Raw genomic sequence first — 15,084 nt, 5'->3', positions numbered from 1 at the left:
CACTTTCACGCATGCAGACACGCAGGCACTGAATCCCTCCAGCATCAAAACATCCCCACTTCAGACGTGTTTCACCCCATCCTTAAAGAGAGGGAATGCAATCGTATTTTTTAATGGAATGAGTAGGAAGCTTCCATAGGCCAGCATTTAATAAACATCGTATAATTTTCCACAATAAACTAAGCTTTGTCATCAGTCATCTCCACTCCACCAGCCATTTGTCACACCACAACAAGCCTGTTGGCTTCTCTGAAATCAACATCTTACTCGCATTGAATTTTTTTTTTTTACTATCATCTCATTCAAAATGCCAATGAAATATGCCTCTGGCAAAATATTACACTGGAAAAAATTCCAATGAAATATGCCCCTGGCAAAATATTACACTGGAAAGAAAAATATCAAGTGCATTGCACTGAAAACGGTGCAGACACTCTCTCTCTCTCTCTCTCTCTCTCTCTCTCTCTCTCTCTCTCTCTCTCTCTCTCTCTCTCTCTCTCTCTCTCTCTCTCTCTCTCTCTCTCTCTCTCTCTCTCTCTCTCTCTCTCTCTCTCTCTCTCTCTCTCTCTCTCTCTCTCTCTCTCTCTCTCTCTCTCTCCCCTCCTCCTCCTCCTTCCCTGGAGCCTGTGGCAATGCCTCTGGCTCCCCCACCGGGTGGGAGAAGCACTACTCACCAGTAACGAAGCTCGTCCTCCCGCTTGATGAAGTTCTCGACCTTCTTGATCCCTTTCACCTTCTGCTCCTGCAGGGTGGCCAGGCTCTCCCAGGTGTTGTGCAGGTACGACCAGCCCTTCCACTTGATCAGGTATTGCGTCTCCTTCTCCTCCTCCGGCAGGTCGGCCGCCCCGGCATTCGGGTCGCCAAACTCCTCCACCGCATACACCGTCGTCGAGGCTCCCGTAGCTTCACAGCCAGAGAACACTGCCGTCACCTGCCGTCCCCCCTGCCTTTTTCCTCAGCCAATCACCCTCTCATCTCTTCTTTTTTTTTTTCCACACCTCGCACAAAGGATTGCGGCTGGCAATTTTTTTTACGCAATAGCCACTACAAGTTTACACCAACACTTGAAGAGCCTCTAAGAAAACTCCACGGAGTGATTCAGTCTGCTTACGTGCTTTGAAGGCGAAAGCATGGTGATACTTTACTAGCAACTCCTCTACTGCTGCATCGCATCCGCATCTCTCTGCTCGTATTTGTCTTTTTGCGCAAATTACTTCAATCGGACTGTTTTGTAGCAACACCGTGTTTGTGCCTCTGTTTTTGCTTTCATTTCTTCATCTCACAGCGCAAATTACTTCAGCAAGCACACTGGTACACACCGGTCTCTGCAGCTGGCGTGCACCTGCCCGTTCAGGTGTCACACGTCACACCCTATTCTACAACTTTTATTTATAGTTACGTGAATTATGTAAAGCAGGCACATCAGCCTCTCAAAGCTCCTAGTTCCTGGCAAACCCCAAAGTGGGTGTGCGCCCCGAAGAAAGGAACAGCGGCAACAACAAGCTTTGTACTGCGATTCACCCAACAAAGGCCAACTAGTTTTAATAAAATAGCTGTAGCAAGGTAACATTACAGCAGCACAACTCGCAATTAGTGTTGTACACACTGTTGTGTCAACTTCTCATGGCCTGCCCCCCCCCCCAAAAAGCCAGAAGTTCTTGCAGCATGCAGCATCTAAGCTCATGCAGCACAATCACGCACAGCTCTTGCACGAGCAGCCTCACCTCCTTTCTTGCCCACCCGGCTGTCGATCACTTTTTCAACGGTCTCTGAATTGGACGCCTCTGCCGCCGCTGCCTGCTCATCGTACTCCACTTCCACCAGGTCGTCTGAGCCCGTCTCCTCCGCACTCTGTTCTTTGTAGCTGCAACAGACAGGCCCATCAGTCACACTGGACCACTGTACAACAAATCGGGAGCGCCCGACTTGCATGCCTTTCCTTCCCTGGTCACCAAGGAAAAGCTCTTATAAAGTTTTGGAGGAGCCACAGTGAAACCTCCCCAAAGTGCCTCGGTACTTCTGGTCGGGAACATGCAACCCCTTCCAGCTTTTTCAATGCAATCCTTTCTATGCCTCAGTGACGGTGTCGAAAAGTAGATGGCCACACACTGCAGGAAAGCCAGCTTTACACAATGGGTTTCACAAAACGGTGATAATGATAAGCGAAGGCACATCAAGTGCCTCAAGTTAAGAGCGCTTCCCGTGGTCAGAATCGAACCTCAGTCCCTCGGGTTATGCAGACACATCTATCCGATTGCGCCATTCTGACATGGTCAGAGCAGTTTGGATTTTGAACTTTTCTTTCAATAAGGATACTGCATTCTTGTCACACGATCTGAGCAGCCCAGGCTTTCAAAGGGGCACACACCTGACTGCCTTGGCGGCTCGGCGGGTCCCCTGGCGCTTGGCGTCATCGTCGTCACTGTCATCGTCGGAGGACGGCTCGTCTTCCTCCTCCTCCGAGCTGTCCGAGCTGTGGTAGTTGACCCGGTTGGTCGACCGCCTTGGCTGCGTCGCAGCCTGCTGCCTCTTGGGAGGCGGCCGCTTGGGCGGGGGAGCCCTGCGCTGAGGACGCACCACCTCCACTTCACTGTCGTCACTGTCGCTGTTGCCGCTCGAGCGCCAGTCAGCTGGGCTGTTGGGGATGGTGAGGAACAACGAGTGGTAAGAGCGACGCGCCATCACTACTATGTAGCAATATGACTAGGCAGCATGCACAAGAAAAGTTCTTCGCTAGTTGCAACATCTACTGAGAAAAAAGCTTGATTATAATGAACACTACAGGCGCAATCGCAAAGTAAACAAACTTGTGCAAGTTGTTGATTGATTGTAGAATTTGAAGTGCCACCGCAACGCAGGCGATGAGGCGCGCCGTAGTGGAGGGCTCCAGATTAATTTTCACCACCTGGGGATCTTTAACGTGCGCCGAAATCTCGTACACACCGGCATTTTTGCTTTTTCGTCTCCTTCAAAAAAGCGGCCGCCACGGCAAGGAATCGAACCTGCACCCTCGTGCTCAGCAGCACAACGCCTTAGCCACTGAGCCACCGTGGCGGGTAAATTCGTGCAAGTTGCCACTATATATACCTGGTATGAAGTGAGAAAAGCCATAAGTTAACTGGCAGAAATAAATGTCCAACCTTATTACAAGTGCTACATTTATCCCAAAGAACATATGCTAAACAAATGATAAAACAGTAACACTGAATGAACATCCCACTTCACTACAAAGCAAAAATATCCCAGCATCTGCAGCACGCACAGGCTGTGGACAGCCCAGGCCGCAAACAACCCAGTAGTGTCTCCAACCCCAACCTTGATATGCAATCACAAATGGTTAAAAAAAAAAAAAAGTAAGAGAGAACGAAATACTAACGCTTTCCGAGACTTCGTCCCACTCGAACGGGGTGCCTTTTTTGAGTCGCTGCCTTCAGACTCCTGGGAAAGATAACAAAAAGGACACATAATGCAGTAAACATGGAAAAAATGTGCTCCAAGCAACTGACGAGAAGGCAGACTAAGATGAAACCTGCTAGATGCTTATTGCCCAAAACTACCCATCACCTAAATTGTACTCGTGGGGAAAAAGTAAGTAAGAAACCCCAGCCCATGGTATAATTGCACATCCCACGATGCATTGGCACTCACGTCAATTGTGTACCGCTCTGGTTCCTTGCGGCAGCGGCCCGACCTTCGGACGCCGTACATGTCTGGGTTCTCGTCCCACACCTGCTTGACAGGTCGAACACCGGCAGGCCGTTTCCGTCGCTCATCCCGAGAGCTCTCATCGTGAGCCGAACTCTCAGACACCCGGCGCTGCTGCATGGGGGCCCTGGGGCCATCACTGTCAGAGTTTGCACTCTCGCTGTCCGAACTGGACGCCCGGTTGCTGCCAGACTCGCTCCCGTTCCTCTCCTCTTCCTCGTCCTCTCCTATGACAAAAGATGAGAAGATGCCCCAAAGGTGAATGACCTATGGACGCCCCACTCTGTTTAATGGCAAGGCATACATCGAATTCAAACATTTTGGTGCTTGATGGCATGAGGGAAGCCACGATTTTAAAATCAAGAATGAAGAAAGGAAGCCAACAGTCACAACTTATGAAACTGTCTTGGGTGGCACGGCTAAAGGCAAAATAAAATACGCCTAACAGGGCCTTGCCTTAAAGATGGTAGAGAGGGAAGCCAATGAGACTTAGGAAGACACACCTACATTAAATTTGCACGCGTGTAAGCAAATAGGTGAGACCGGGGAAGAACTTCATAATACAACAGAAGAAAAAAATTAAGTCACTGTTAGCATGACAAGCTTGGCCACACCATGGGGTGAAGCCTCACACGAGGCAACTCATACTCTATTGTGTGCGCCACATTTGATGACAGATAAATTCTTTAGGCCCAATTTACAATTGCCCACTGACCCGCACTTGCAGGAAACACCCATGCGCTTCCCCAGAAAAGCAATTTAGCAACCCAGTCAAGGTTTTTCAAATTCGAACTGCTTAGTTATGTAGACATCTGGGGAGCAGGCACAATGGCCCTTTCTACCGCAGCCGCTTTTCCCCCTCCCTGATATCCTGAGGGTAAAAAAAAAAAAAATGCCCTGCAAGGCACCTGCACTTACTCCCGTTAAAAAGCTCCGTTTCTGCTGCAAGCTAGCTCCCTCAAGCTTAAAAGGCCAGCCTTGCCCGTATGTCTCAGGTCAGCGTGTGCAATAAAACCTACCTGTCCTCGCAGTCTGGTTGCTAGAGTCCAGCTTAGGCGAGGTGGAGATGGACTTGCGACTCTGCATGGCAGAGCTGGACCCGGAGCACGAGGCCGCTGAGTCCGATTCACTCTCGGAGGCATTGGAGCTGCTCGGAGCATCAGACCCGTCCATGACGACCAACCGCTCCCCGGCAGCTCACTGCGATGAAGGAGAGAGACTCTCAAGTCAGGTGTTGCTCATCACTTTTTTTTTTTTCAGGTTTTTCCTTTTACTTCAGACAACAAACATTCAATGATTACATGGCAAAACAAGCCCCTTGAACAAACAGCGGGCCGCCAGATTGTGCTGTTTGATAACAAATTCTACGAAATCCGATCCCTGTTGGCATATATATATATATATATATATATATATATATATATATATATATATATATATATATATATATACGCTGAGAGATGTTTCTTTCCACATTTTCTGCTTACAGAGAAGTGGATAGTAGTACTTCAGCCAGGACCTGTCATGTCCAACCCCCTCTTTATTTAATGACCCGCCCTCAATCCACAGGGAAAATACTCCCCTTCGTCAATCCCGTCCTCAGATTAGTAGGAAACAGGTGAAACAGCATTGCCACTCTTGTTGCAGCACCCTTAAAGGAGAAAATATGGTGTCGTGAATTCGCTGACAATGAAACTACAAGGATTGGGGGGGAGGGGCCGCTGGCCTTCAGTGAGGCTCTTCCAAGTGCACTACTGTTTAATCATAGAGCAGATACATGTCTGGCTCGTCATGAATGCATCATCACAAAAGCTCTCCAGTAATCAAGGCATACTAGCAGCAGCATGACCACTGCCTCCTATATGGCAATCATGACTCTGCTCCATATGCCAATCAAAAAGGGGTTGACCTTACGATTAGTCCACACGTAGCGTGACCAGATTCCGTCTGACGACAGGCGGTGGCATGAAATGAAGTGCCTCCAGGACATCGTGGCCTCTCTCGTCAAGAGGAACAATGGTAGGTTGCGTGCTTCTCACATGTATATCAATCACCTGCCACAACATTCTGCACTCTTGCTGGTTTCTCGAAAAACGGACTGATCCTGAATTTTTCTTTTTTTTTTTTTAAGAAATAATTTGCAGTACTGTTTTCTAAATATGCGTTGAGTTCTACTACCACTTCGCACAGTGTGCACTCTTTTTAGTATGCTTCCCATTGCACACACAATGGTGATGTCATCAAGTTAGAAAAGCCATTAAGTAGAAATCATTTCTCGAGCCTCATCTCAAACAATGTGCAAGGGCACCCAAGCACTTTTTATGGGTAGTGAATGTGAATGCATGAATGTCCAGTTTGAAAGGCTGAGACGCCCTGCTTTCACCTCGTGTTGTCGAAGGGCTTTGTCCCCTCTGGACAGCTGGGATGCTTTCCTTTGCAATTCACTTCAGCCTAAATGCTTTCAAATGGCCCCGGTGTGTCCCCTACACACTGCACCGCTGCTTCTTCCTGCCACCATGCAATGGGAGACATGAAGAAGACGGTGAATTTTGCTGCTTGTCAGTTCACTCATTTGGCTGTGTTCTCCCTTCCCCTTCATCTGCAGTGTAATGGCATGAATGGCCACCTCTCACTACTGCCACGTTTGAGCTCACAATATAGAATGGCTTGTGATCTGGAAGGCCTCCGGCTACAGACTGCTCCCCAAGGAGCCCCCTGTCGCGACTGCAGAGTTGAAATTCGCGCTGTGAAGCCCCTTGTGGTATTAAACACCTCACGGCTTCAAACGCTTCCAAAGGAGCCATTTTTTGTTACAGGTGCCGACACCAGACACAAGCTTTTTCAAATTCAAAGGGTCGTTTGAGGCGTTCCATATAGGAGCAGCAGCTGCTGGCAGTCAGCTGCCAACTTTTTCTTCTCCGAGTTTTCAATTCCTGATTGGCGGATACACAATGAGCTCCGTTCTTAATTTAGTGCACATTAGATGGCAGTAGTACAGTGTGTGCATGCCACACCGCGCACTTTTTTACTAGCCACCAAGGGCACGCAAAATAACCATCCATTTACTTACTAAGTACAAGCTATCCAACTGCACCAAGCACACCTGTTTTAGGAACAGTTTTTTAATTGCAATATCATTTTGTCAGCTCAATATTTCAGTTTCCTTTTCCCCATCTGCAGACGTGGAAATAAATACCCCATCAGTCTAATGTACATGCTAAGGCAAGTTAAGTAAGGTAACAAATATAACTTCGCATGACCTAACTATGTAACCACCCGCAACCTGTGTATTATGAAACCTGTGTCAGCATGTTGTGAGCAGCCTCTAGAATTTGCGCAATTTAGGAAACTTTTTTTTTTTGACCCGTCGGAGCCAAAAGATATTCAAAATGCTTTTTAATGGCTGCTGCACAAGAGAATGTAGATGCCTTCACCTCCTTTAACACCTTCTGCTACCCTGACTAGACCTTGAGTCACCTCTTCTAAATAAATAAATAATAATAATAATAATAATAATGGGTGTTCAATCTGCTGGAGCAACACAAACTACACTAGTTAAGATTTTCAGTGAAAAGATTGAAAGTTCTGAGGATTGAACTACATGTGGCATGTTGTTTGGTTAATTTATTTTGGGTAAATCTGGACCAACATCTTATTTCATGTATTATTGCTTACATCGTGGCGGATCTCCACAATGACCACAGGGTATTAGCAGAGGCCAAGGCACGCAACAGGTATGCTTCTGCACTTGACACTATACCTCTCTAGAAACTCTGGCAGCTAAAATAGTTGCTACCCAGTAGGCCAAACGGTGTGGCAGTTGATCAGCTCTTGCTGTGTAGCTGTCTAGCCTGCGGCATCCCACTAAGCTTGAAAAGTGTTTGTACGTTCTTCACCAACAAAGAACCCTGGTGTAGCATTCTTCCATTACAAGAATACAGATTGCTTGTCTGACATTTCTGATTGCCAATCGCTGTATTCGGCATGAATTTCAGTTTTAGAGAGTACTCCTCTCTATGTCACCTTCAGAAGCATCTAGGTACTTTCATCTTTGTAGGTTGGAATGCAGCAACTAGGTAACTAATTCACACACTTTTGTGCAATGTCAGACAATGTATCTGTTGGTCTCTGAACCGGAGGGCAATCTTTCGGCCACTATTTGTTCAGGGAGGGGGGCTTTGTTTATTCCATCAAACACAAGGCACTAAATTTTTATTTTAAAACGCACATCTACACTCGCATGGCAATGTAACAGGGGGAAAAAAATGCGATTGTGAAACTTTCTCTCGTCACTTGCTGTTTATTTGATGAGAGGGACATTTTTCTTTTAAAAGACCAACAAGAAAAAAATGCAAGTTTGGCTTACTCAGACTGCTTTGGCCTGATAACAATGTTGCGAATTTTAACGTAAACATAACAGAGGTCATAAGAAAAACAGAACAAGCAGTGGCCACTTGCTATTCTCGTTCTCCCCAACCTGTGGTGGCACTGGGTTTTGTTACGATGGTTAACACGAGAAATACTAATTCCCCTTATTATGTCGCTCCTGATGTACAGCGCAAAATTTAGTTGTCTAAATACCTGACCTTTCTTTGCCAAAGTCCTGTTTTGGTGCTGGGCTAGAGTTAGGCTATTTCTTGTCTTGTTCGTTCCTTAAAGAGACTACAAATGCAATGTACAACTCTGCTCTATTAGCGAGAGTACCTCCAAGAGTAACATTGTGACCACTTGGCCTAAACATATGCTACATAACAGAAATAAAAAAACAGTCTCGAGTATAGCCGCTTTCCTGCCCTTGTGACGCCATAAATCTAATTCGTAAATTTGCCCGATGCCAACAAAAGCAATAGCACCGAGTGCTGCGGGCTTGCATCTCAAACTTCCGTGATTAAAATTCGAAATCTTCTCATTCTCGCCAGCAGTGGTGCCCATACACTACCTTGGCCAAGTGCTAATGGGGTTTGGGATGAAGGGGAAGGAGGATTGACTTTGGGCAAACAGTTTAGCTAGGAAACGTGGCTACCCGCAGCTAAATAGGGAGTATTGGGTCAAAGGCTTCTCGGCCAGAACAGAAAAATTGAAAGCGCCCAAAGAGCAGGGCAGAAAGAGAAGACACGAGCAAGCGCTCACCTTTCCTTTCCTTTCTGTCCCCTTCTTAGTGCACTCTCCGCCGACTAGCACACCTTGTGGTATTGCTTGTTCTTTTCTGCCAAACCTTCTGCTACTCCCGTTAATACCTTGCAAAATATTTTTGTAGGGCATTTTTTGCCCATTTCATAAACTCAATTGAAAATGTCTGGTAGAAATGGATCTCGTGGCACATGATTTACGAAAATCTCGTAAATAGATACTCTGAAAAGCGTCTACTACAATTAAATGCTTCAGTAAAATGCATTGTTGGGCTAGTCAGTGCACACTTACTCTAAAAATTAGAGTGCATACAGTATGAACCTGGTGGGACGACAATCAATAGTACGGACAACCCTTTTAAAATGTGCAAGAGCTGTATGGGAACCAAACTTTGATTAACAGGGTGGGGTTTTCTGCGGCAAGAATCGACACTCTGAGAGGGCAATAAAAGGAAGTGGTGTTTTCAGTCACCCTGAAACTGTCTCAAATGTGCCAAAAAGTAAACTCTGGTTCAACGACTCTTAACAAGTGTACAAATGAAGTACCACGAGTTTGCTGCCTGCGCCGAAAAAGTTTATTCTGGGCCACTATCGTGCGGCAATCATTACGTTGACCAAACTGGCCCATATCTGAATGAAAGACTGAGGGAGCACCACTACGTTTCAAAAACGTTCAGTGGGCATCTCGGCCAGCATTGTCGCAATTGCGATGGCAAATACCAGCTGCTCCTGGACCAGAGTGTTGTGACAGGGAAGCACAACCAAATAGTGGGAGAAATCTTAGAGGCCACGGAAATAAAAAATTTAGGTAATCAATGTGTAAGCACCCCTTCTATTGCCCTCTCAGACAACGAGCATCGATTCTTGGCGCAGACAACCCCACCCTGTCAAAGTTTGGTTTCCATACAGCTTCTGCGTACTTTAAAAGGGATTGTCCGTACTATTGATTGTACTTCTTGGCCCAAAAGTATAGTTCATTCCACAAGTCAAGTGCAGCACAGTGGAAGCTACATTGTTGTCAAGTCCGCCCAACTCACCGTGAAGGGGGCTTTGAAAGGACGTTTCTGTCTCCTCTCTCGGCAGGTGCAACCGCAAGGCCCCGGCCTATTCACTCTTCCCTTCACGGCGAGTTAGATGCCCACAACAATGTAGCCTCCACAGTGCTGCACGAGACTTGTTGAATGAACTAGAAATTAACGCGTAAAGAAAACTCCAAGTCATTATCACACGGCGCCCACACCCCCTCAAGAGTCCACATGCCAATGCTTCCTTATTTTTCCTTGTTTTAGCACGTGTGCATAAAAACCCATGGCTTAAGCAACTTTTTTTTCTCCTTTTGTTTGCACTGTTACTAGGCAAAATTAAATGCTTGGAAACCCAAAAATAAAAATACTGGGTGTTGAAACAGGTCCCATTGAGTGAAAGACACTGCTCTACTGTAATAGTTTCTGGAATATTCGGACATGCATTGTACACCACTTTGCTGGTAGGTCCATTCTCATGCAAGTTATGAAATGAGGATCTTCAGCTCCATTTATTTTTCCTACAGCCAATAATAGTGTGGCCCTTATTTAGGAGGGGTTGGTTAACATTTACGAGGGGATTCATCCACTTTGACCCCAAAATGCGTAGCATGTACACGCTTGCAAGCATTTCCAAGGGCATTTCAAACTCCATCCAACATACTGGCAAGTAAAATGGCCATATCCTGCAATAAAGCATCTGTGCAATGCAGTGGAAGGCAGAAGATATGAAAGAAGTGGAATGAGGGTGACAAATACTTCCTTGTAGTTGAACAGGTTCTTGGTGGTGAAAATTTTATTGGAACAAAAAAAAGGGGGTAGGCAGGCCTCCTTAGTCCAGGAGGCCTACAAGTTCTTCCTGCAAATTTATACACTATCTGCAGAGGGCAGCCTCTGGCCGAGAAGGCTGCAGTAGTACGGTTCTCGATGCATGCTCACCAGGCAGGAATACTTTCCCTGCACCCCAGTAGTCTGCCGAATCGAAGGAGTGGACAAGCATTGTGGACCCTGCCTATTAGTTTCTACGGATGCCGAAGGCCTCTTCCAATTAACTCCCCTACCCTGCGTTGGGCTCTACCTCCTTGGCCCCTACAAGTGTTTTGTTCACACGTTCCTCTACCTCGTACAGTCTGCCTGCTGCTTGCCTCTTACACAAGATTTGCTGCATTTCCCCAAGTAACCCAGTTGTGCCATTTGCACTCATGTGCAACACATCTTTAAAAGTCAGCATTTTCATTTCATGCTCGCATGCCATTTTGTCTTGATAGCCTCCCCAAGGCACTGCCTGAAAACCTGGCATCACGCGTCTGCCATTACTAGAATACCTGACGTGGTGGCGCAAGCAAGTCACTCGAGTATGAACTCTGAAGTACTGAACAGCAGCAAGTGCAGTTTAACAACTAAGAACTGAAGTAAACTTCCTTCCATGAAACATGAGGCTGTAGATTAACTTTGCCGTTATATTTCAGCGTACGAGTGTGTACATAAAACTTGGGAAGTCTCGCCATAAGCATGTCAGCCCTTGCTGAGCACACACACTAGTAAATGCCAGTTCAGAGCCCTCACGGCCTGGAATAAAAGGCAGCCGCTGCTCGGATATGCAATATGCACCAATTAAAAATGGCGGCTCTTTACATGCCCATACGTAATGCCTTCAGGCCGTTTATTATCCGCCTGCACGTTTCAGGCAGCCCCTCAGGGATGTGCTTGTCTAGCATGGCCTCACTCAGCCCTAATGTTCCTATTGGACCAATCACTACTCCGAACTTTGAAATATAATGGTGGGCAGGTCAGTATTGTATTTTCGGTATGCAGGGGCAGAGTGAAGGGCACCAGCTATTGATGCACAAAGCATGTGTCATCTAGAGCAGTGCCCTTTATAAAATGCCCTGAAATTCATGCCACAGAGAGCAATTTGTATTCCCAAATGTCAAAGAAGCGATCAGTACTCTTGAAAAGACTGCTACACCAGGACCACAAGAGCCTGTTCTGGTGAAGAACCACTAAACTTGTTTCAGCCAGCTAGAGTGCATTTGAAGGTTTGGATACAACTGAACAGTACTTTTATTCATGTAGTGCGAGAACTGAACAACCCCCCTTGAACACCCACATTGCTCTTGTAGCCATGTCAGCTGTATGCTTTTAGCACGTCTGGAATTGCAGTCACAGCAAACATGGCGGTTCCACTTGCAGCAGGAGTGATCCTTTCTCATCTCCCAGAACACTAACTAAAAGTGGGCACTAACGTGACTATGCAATTCCCAAAGTCGCAGAAATCAGGCGCTGAAATGTGCCATTGTAAAGATACACGAGAATTGCAAATCACGAGATGTGTATGTTGGTATGAAAATTTATGAAGTACGCTTGAAATCTCATTTGGAGTGAGCTTTTGCAACGTCATGGCTGAGTAGTTGTTCACCTACCTTTGGCATTTCAATCCTCCTCCTCAGCGACCTACCTTGAGTGAGGAAGTGCTGAATGAAGTTTGAAGTCCTTGCAGCTGGAGCAGCATTGTTGGGTACTTACCTGCTTCACTATTCTAACCCCCACAAGTTCAATCGAAAATTGCTCAGCTACTTGGGCAAAATGCCAAACTTTTCTTTGAATACCAAGAAAGGTACAGCTAGACTAAATTTCTGCTCCATGATCCCAGTTGAATAACTTTAGCATGAGCTGCAAACCCCTCAAATTTCGCTGTGGCTGAAGCGGAGTATGAAGTGGCAATGTTCCACGGTAATCCATGTAATGTAATTTGCCAGCCGAAAATGTTTGATTAAATTAACGCAGCCCCCAGGACTAGATGACCAGGTAATGTTCAGCTTTACCCTGTGGACTAGACTGTTTGTGGAGCATGACGTCCTCTTAATAAGCCCACCATGTAAAACTATTGGCCTAGTTAGGTTGACATAGGATGCCATGGTAACACTTCAGCAAGAAGTCAAGAGGCATATATATGTAGTTCAAAAAATCGTCCTCACTCAAAAAAGAAAAATTGTAGTGTAAATGAGCTATAGTGGTTCATGTTACTATGGGCCTCCTGGATTTGTCAGTCCTGGACGATTCGCAGGCAGACCGTGGACTGCATTTGAACTGACAGTCCCATAGGAATACATTGGAAAATCGAGCGCCGGATCAAGTCTTAGGTGGTCCGTGGACGACTGGGGACAGATAATTGAGGAGGCCCTGTATTGCCAAGCCAGGGCTAATTGTACACAAAAACTTGTCACGACGAAAAAACAAAGGTGGAAATAAAGTTGAAGGGAAACTTAACTGCGACGTCAACGAGCAGATACCCACTACATTACAGACCAGTGAAAGGGTAATTGAATCAGTAACATCGATGGGTCAGGCCAAAATTTTTTTGCAAATACTTCCATTGTGACCCGGTATGGTCAAGGTAAAACCAGCTGAGATTGTCCAAGCTAACCCAATTCAATCTTCAATTCCAGCTTGGTCTAAGTAAACACTGGTATGGGTCAACAGAACGGGCACCGTACTTCCCAGCCCCATCTAAAAATTGTACCTGCCATGGCACTTGTGTTGCAAACAGGCTGGCCACAAATGCTGCTCTAATTGCAGAAGTGACAGCACTCCACGTACGCCCAAAACTCTCCTTAACGGCAACGCTTCCATGCATTAATATGACGCAGCAGTACCAAAAATTAAAGTGGAAACGCCTGGCTGTACGAGCGGCACTACTACTCATAAGCTCGAAATGTTCGAGAACGGCAGCGTTTCCATTCATCATAGCTATCAACACGACGCAGTAATGAAGAAAGCGTAAACGCCGAGAGCATCCAAAACGTAACGCGAAAAACCGTAGCCAAAGCACTAGGCCTGGTACTCGACCAAGGGTTGGTCCCGCAGTTGCTGCACAGCGAAGCCGAAAAGTACTGGAAGAGCACTGCTGCCGGAAAAGCTTGGACGCGAGACAAATGCGCAACAACCTGACGTAACACGAGTTAGAACACGAGTGAGACGGACACATCAAACGAAAAGGTAGGTAAAGACTTCACGAAGCTTGCATGCCTACGGTGCTGGGCCAGGATCATGGCCAGCGGGCAAGCGGCCGCAAAACAAGCGTAATTTGCTAAAATGGGTCCAAGCCGGATCAAGAATTCACCAAGGTCAATTGAAAGTCATACAATCAACGAAAAGAACTAGGGCACCAATGGTGTGAAACACATTCAATTACGCTTATTTAAAGCCACTCAGAAACGCCGTTCGCGCCCTTCGGCGAAGCACACGGGTGGGTTCGCTCGGCGAAAGTTGGGAGAAAAAAAAATCCTACCACGCTACACCGCTAAGCCACGTCGAACGCGCACATAATAGGGGATGGTCCAACCAATAATGACGACGCAGACAAAGGAACTACGCTAACAAAGCGAAAAACAGCAGTGCCAGGGCGTTAACTAATCCTAAACCCGGCGAGAAAATTGGTCGTGCACGCATGCGGGGGCCAACGCAATATCGGGGAAACGGCCGCTCGACAAAGGTGAAGGCACAGAATGGGAGGACAACAAACACCGGAACACAGCTATCCACGACCGACGAAATCGCACAAGGAAGTAGCGCAGCGCCAAATTCGAATGCAGAAGCAAACATTCCTACCTCCCAAGGGCTGCGGGTGCTCCGACGACGACGTGGATGGTTAGGCCTAACACGCCGATGGGGCCCGATGCAGCGTCACCAGCACGAATTCACAAGTTGAGCACAGTTCCGGGATGAAAAAAGTCCACCCAGAAGTCGAAACAGTAGTCCGGGGAAGCACCACGCGCAAAACTTGGGGTCTGTGACACCGAGGGGGGTGAACTCTTCCGGTTTAGAAGACCTTCGGGGCCGCAGTCGCCAAGATGGCTCCGTAGGCCACGGATGCCATCATGGTCGGGTCGGCAAACTTCCTCGAAGGAGACTAGCCAAGGTCTTGCAAAGTCGGCACGAGCAGTCAATATTTATACTAAAAAGTCTAAATTTTTCACTAAACGGGACGACTAATCGACGGAACCGCTAGAATCGCGGTAGAGGCACCGATTTCACGAGAGCAAACACGCTGCGCAACGTAGCGCGAACAATCGTCGCCGCCATGTTTAAAACCGCTTCTCCCCCGTCAATGCGCCGTGACGTTGTGCGTACCGCGTGATCACCGGGATACCGCGACTTTTTGAACATAAGCCGCGCGTAGGGCGCTAGAGGCTCGCAGCCTAGCCGACGCTGCACTCGCGCACGGT

The 15,084-nt window shown here is 47.0% G+C and overlaps 1 protein-coding gene across 3 annotated transcripts in view; it reads right to left on the bottom strand.

The window, feature by feature from the left end:
- The window catches only part of Chd1 (chromodomain-helicase-DNA-binding protein 1), a 47,699-nt gene extending 32,630 nt beyond the window's left edge, over positions 1-15,069 (bottom strand). For all 3 annotated transcript variants that reach the window (XM_077700572.1, XM_077700573.1, XM_077700574.1), the window contains exons 1-7: positions 14,468-15,069; positions 4,725-4,905; positions 3,649-3,932; positions 3,377-3,438; positions 2,369-2,635; positions 1,725-1,864; positions 675-903 (exon numbers count right to left, since the gene is read on the bottom strand). In XM_077700572.1, coding sequence (XP_077556698.1) covers positions 675-903; positions 1,725-1,864; positions 2,369-2,635; positions 3,377-3,438; positions 3,649-3,932; positions 4,725-4,878 — 1,136 coding nt within the window. In that variant the 5' untranslated portion in view covers positions 4,879-4,905; positions 14,468-15,069. The remainder of the gene's footprint in view (positions 1-674; positions 904-1,724; positions 1,865-2,368; positions 2,636-3,376; positions 3,439-3,648; positions 3,933-4,724; positions 4,906-14,467) is intronic.
- Positions 15,070-15,084: the final 15 nt, after the last annotated feature.

Source organism: Haemaphysalis longicornis, unplaced genomic scaffold (assembly GCF_048455015.1).
Source record: "Haemaphysalis longicornis isolate Haplotype H1 unplaced genomic scaffold, Haemaphysalis longicornis Haplotype H1 scaffold_2, whole genome shotgun sequence".
Taxonomy (NCBI): domain Eukaryota; kingdom Metazoa; phylum Arthropoda; class Arachnida; order Ixodida; family Ixodidae; genus Haemaphysalis; species Haemaphysalis longicornis.
This window is presented reverse-complemented; position numbering and strand designations above follow the sequence as displayed.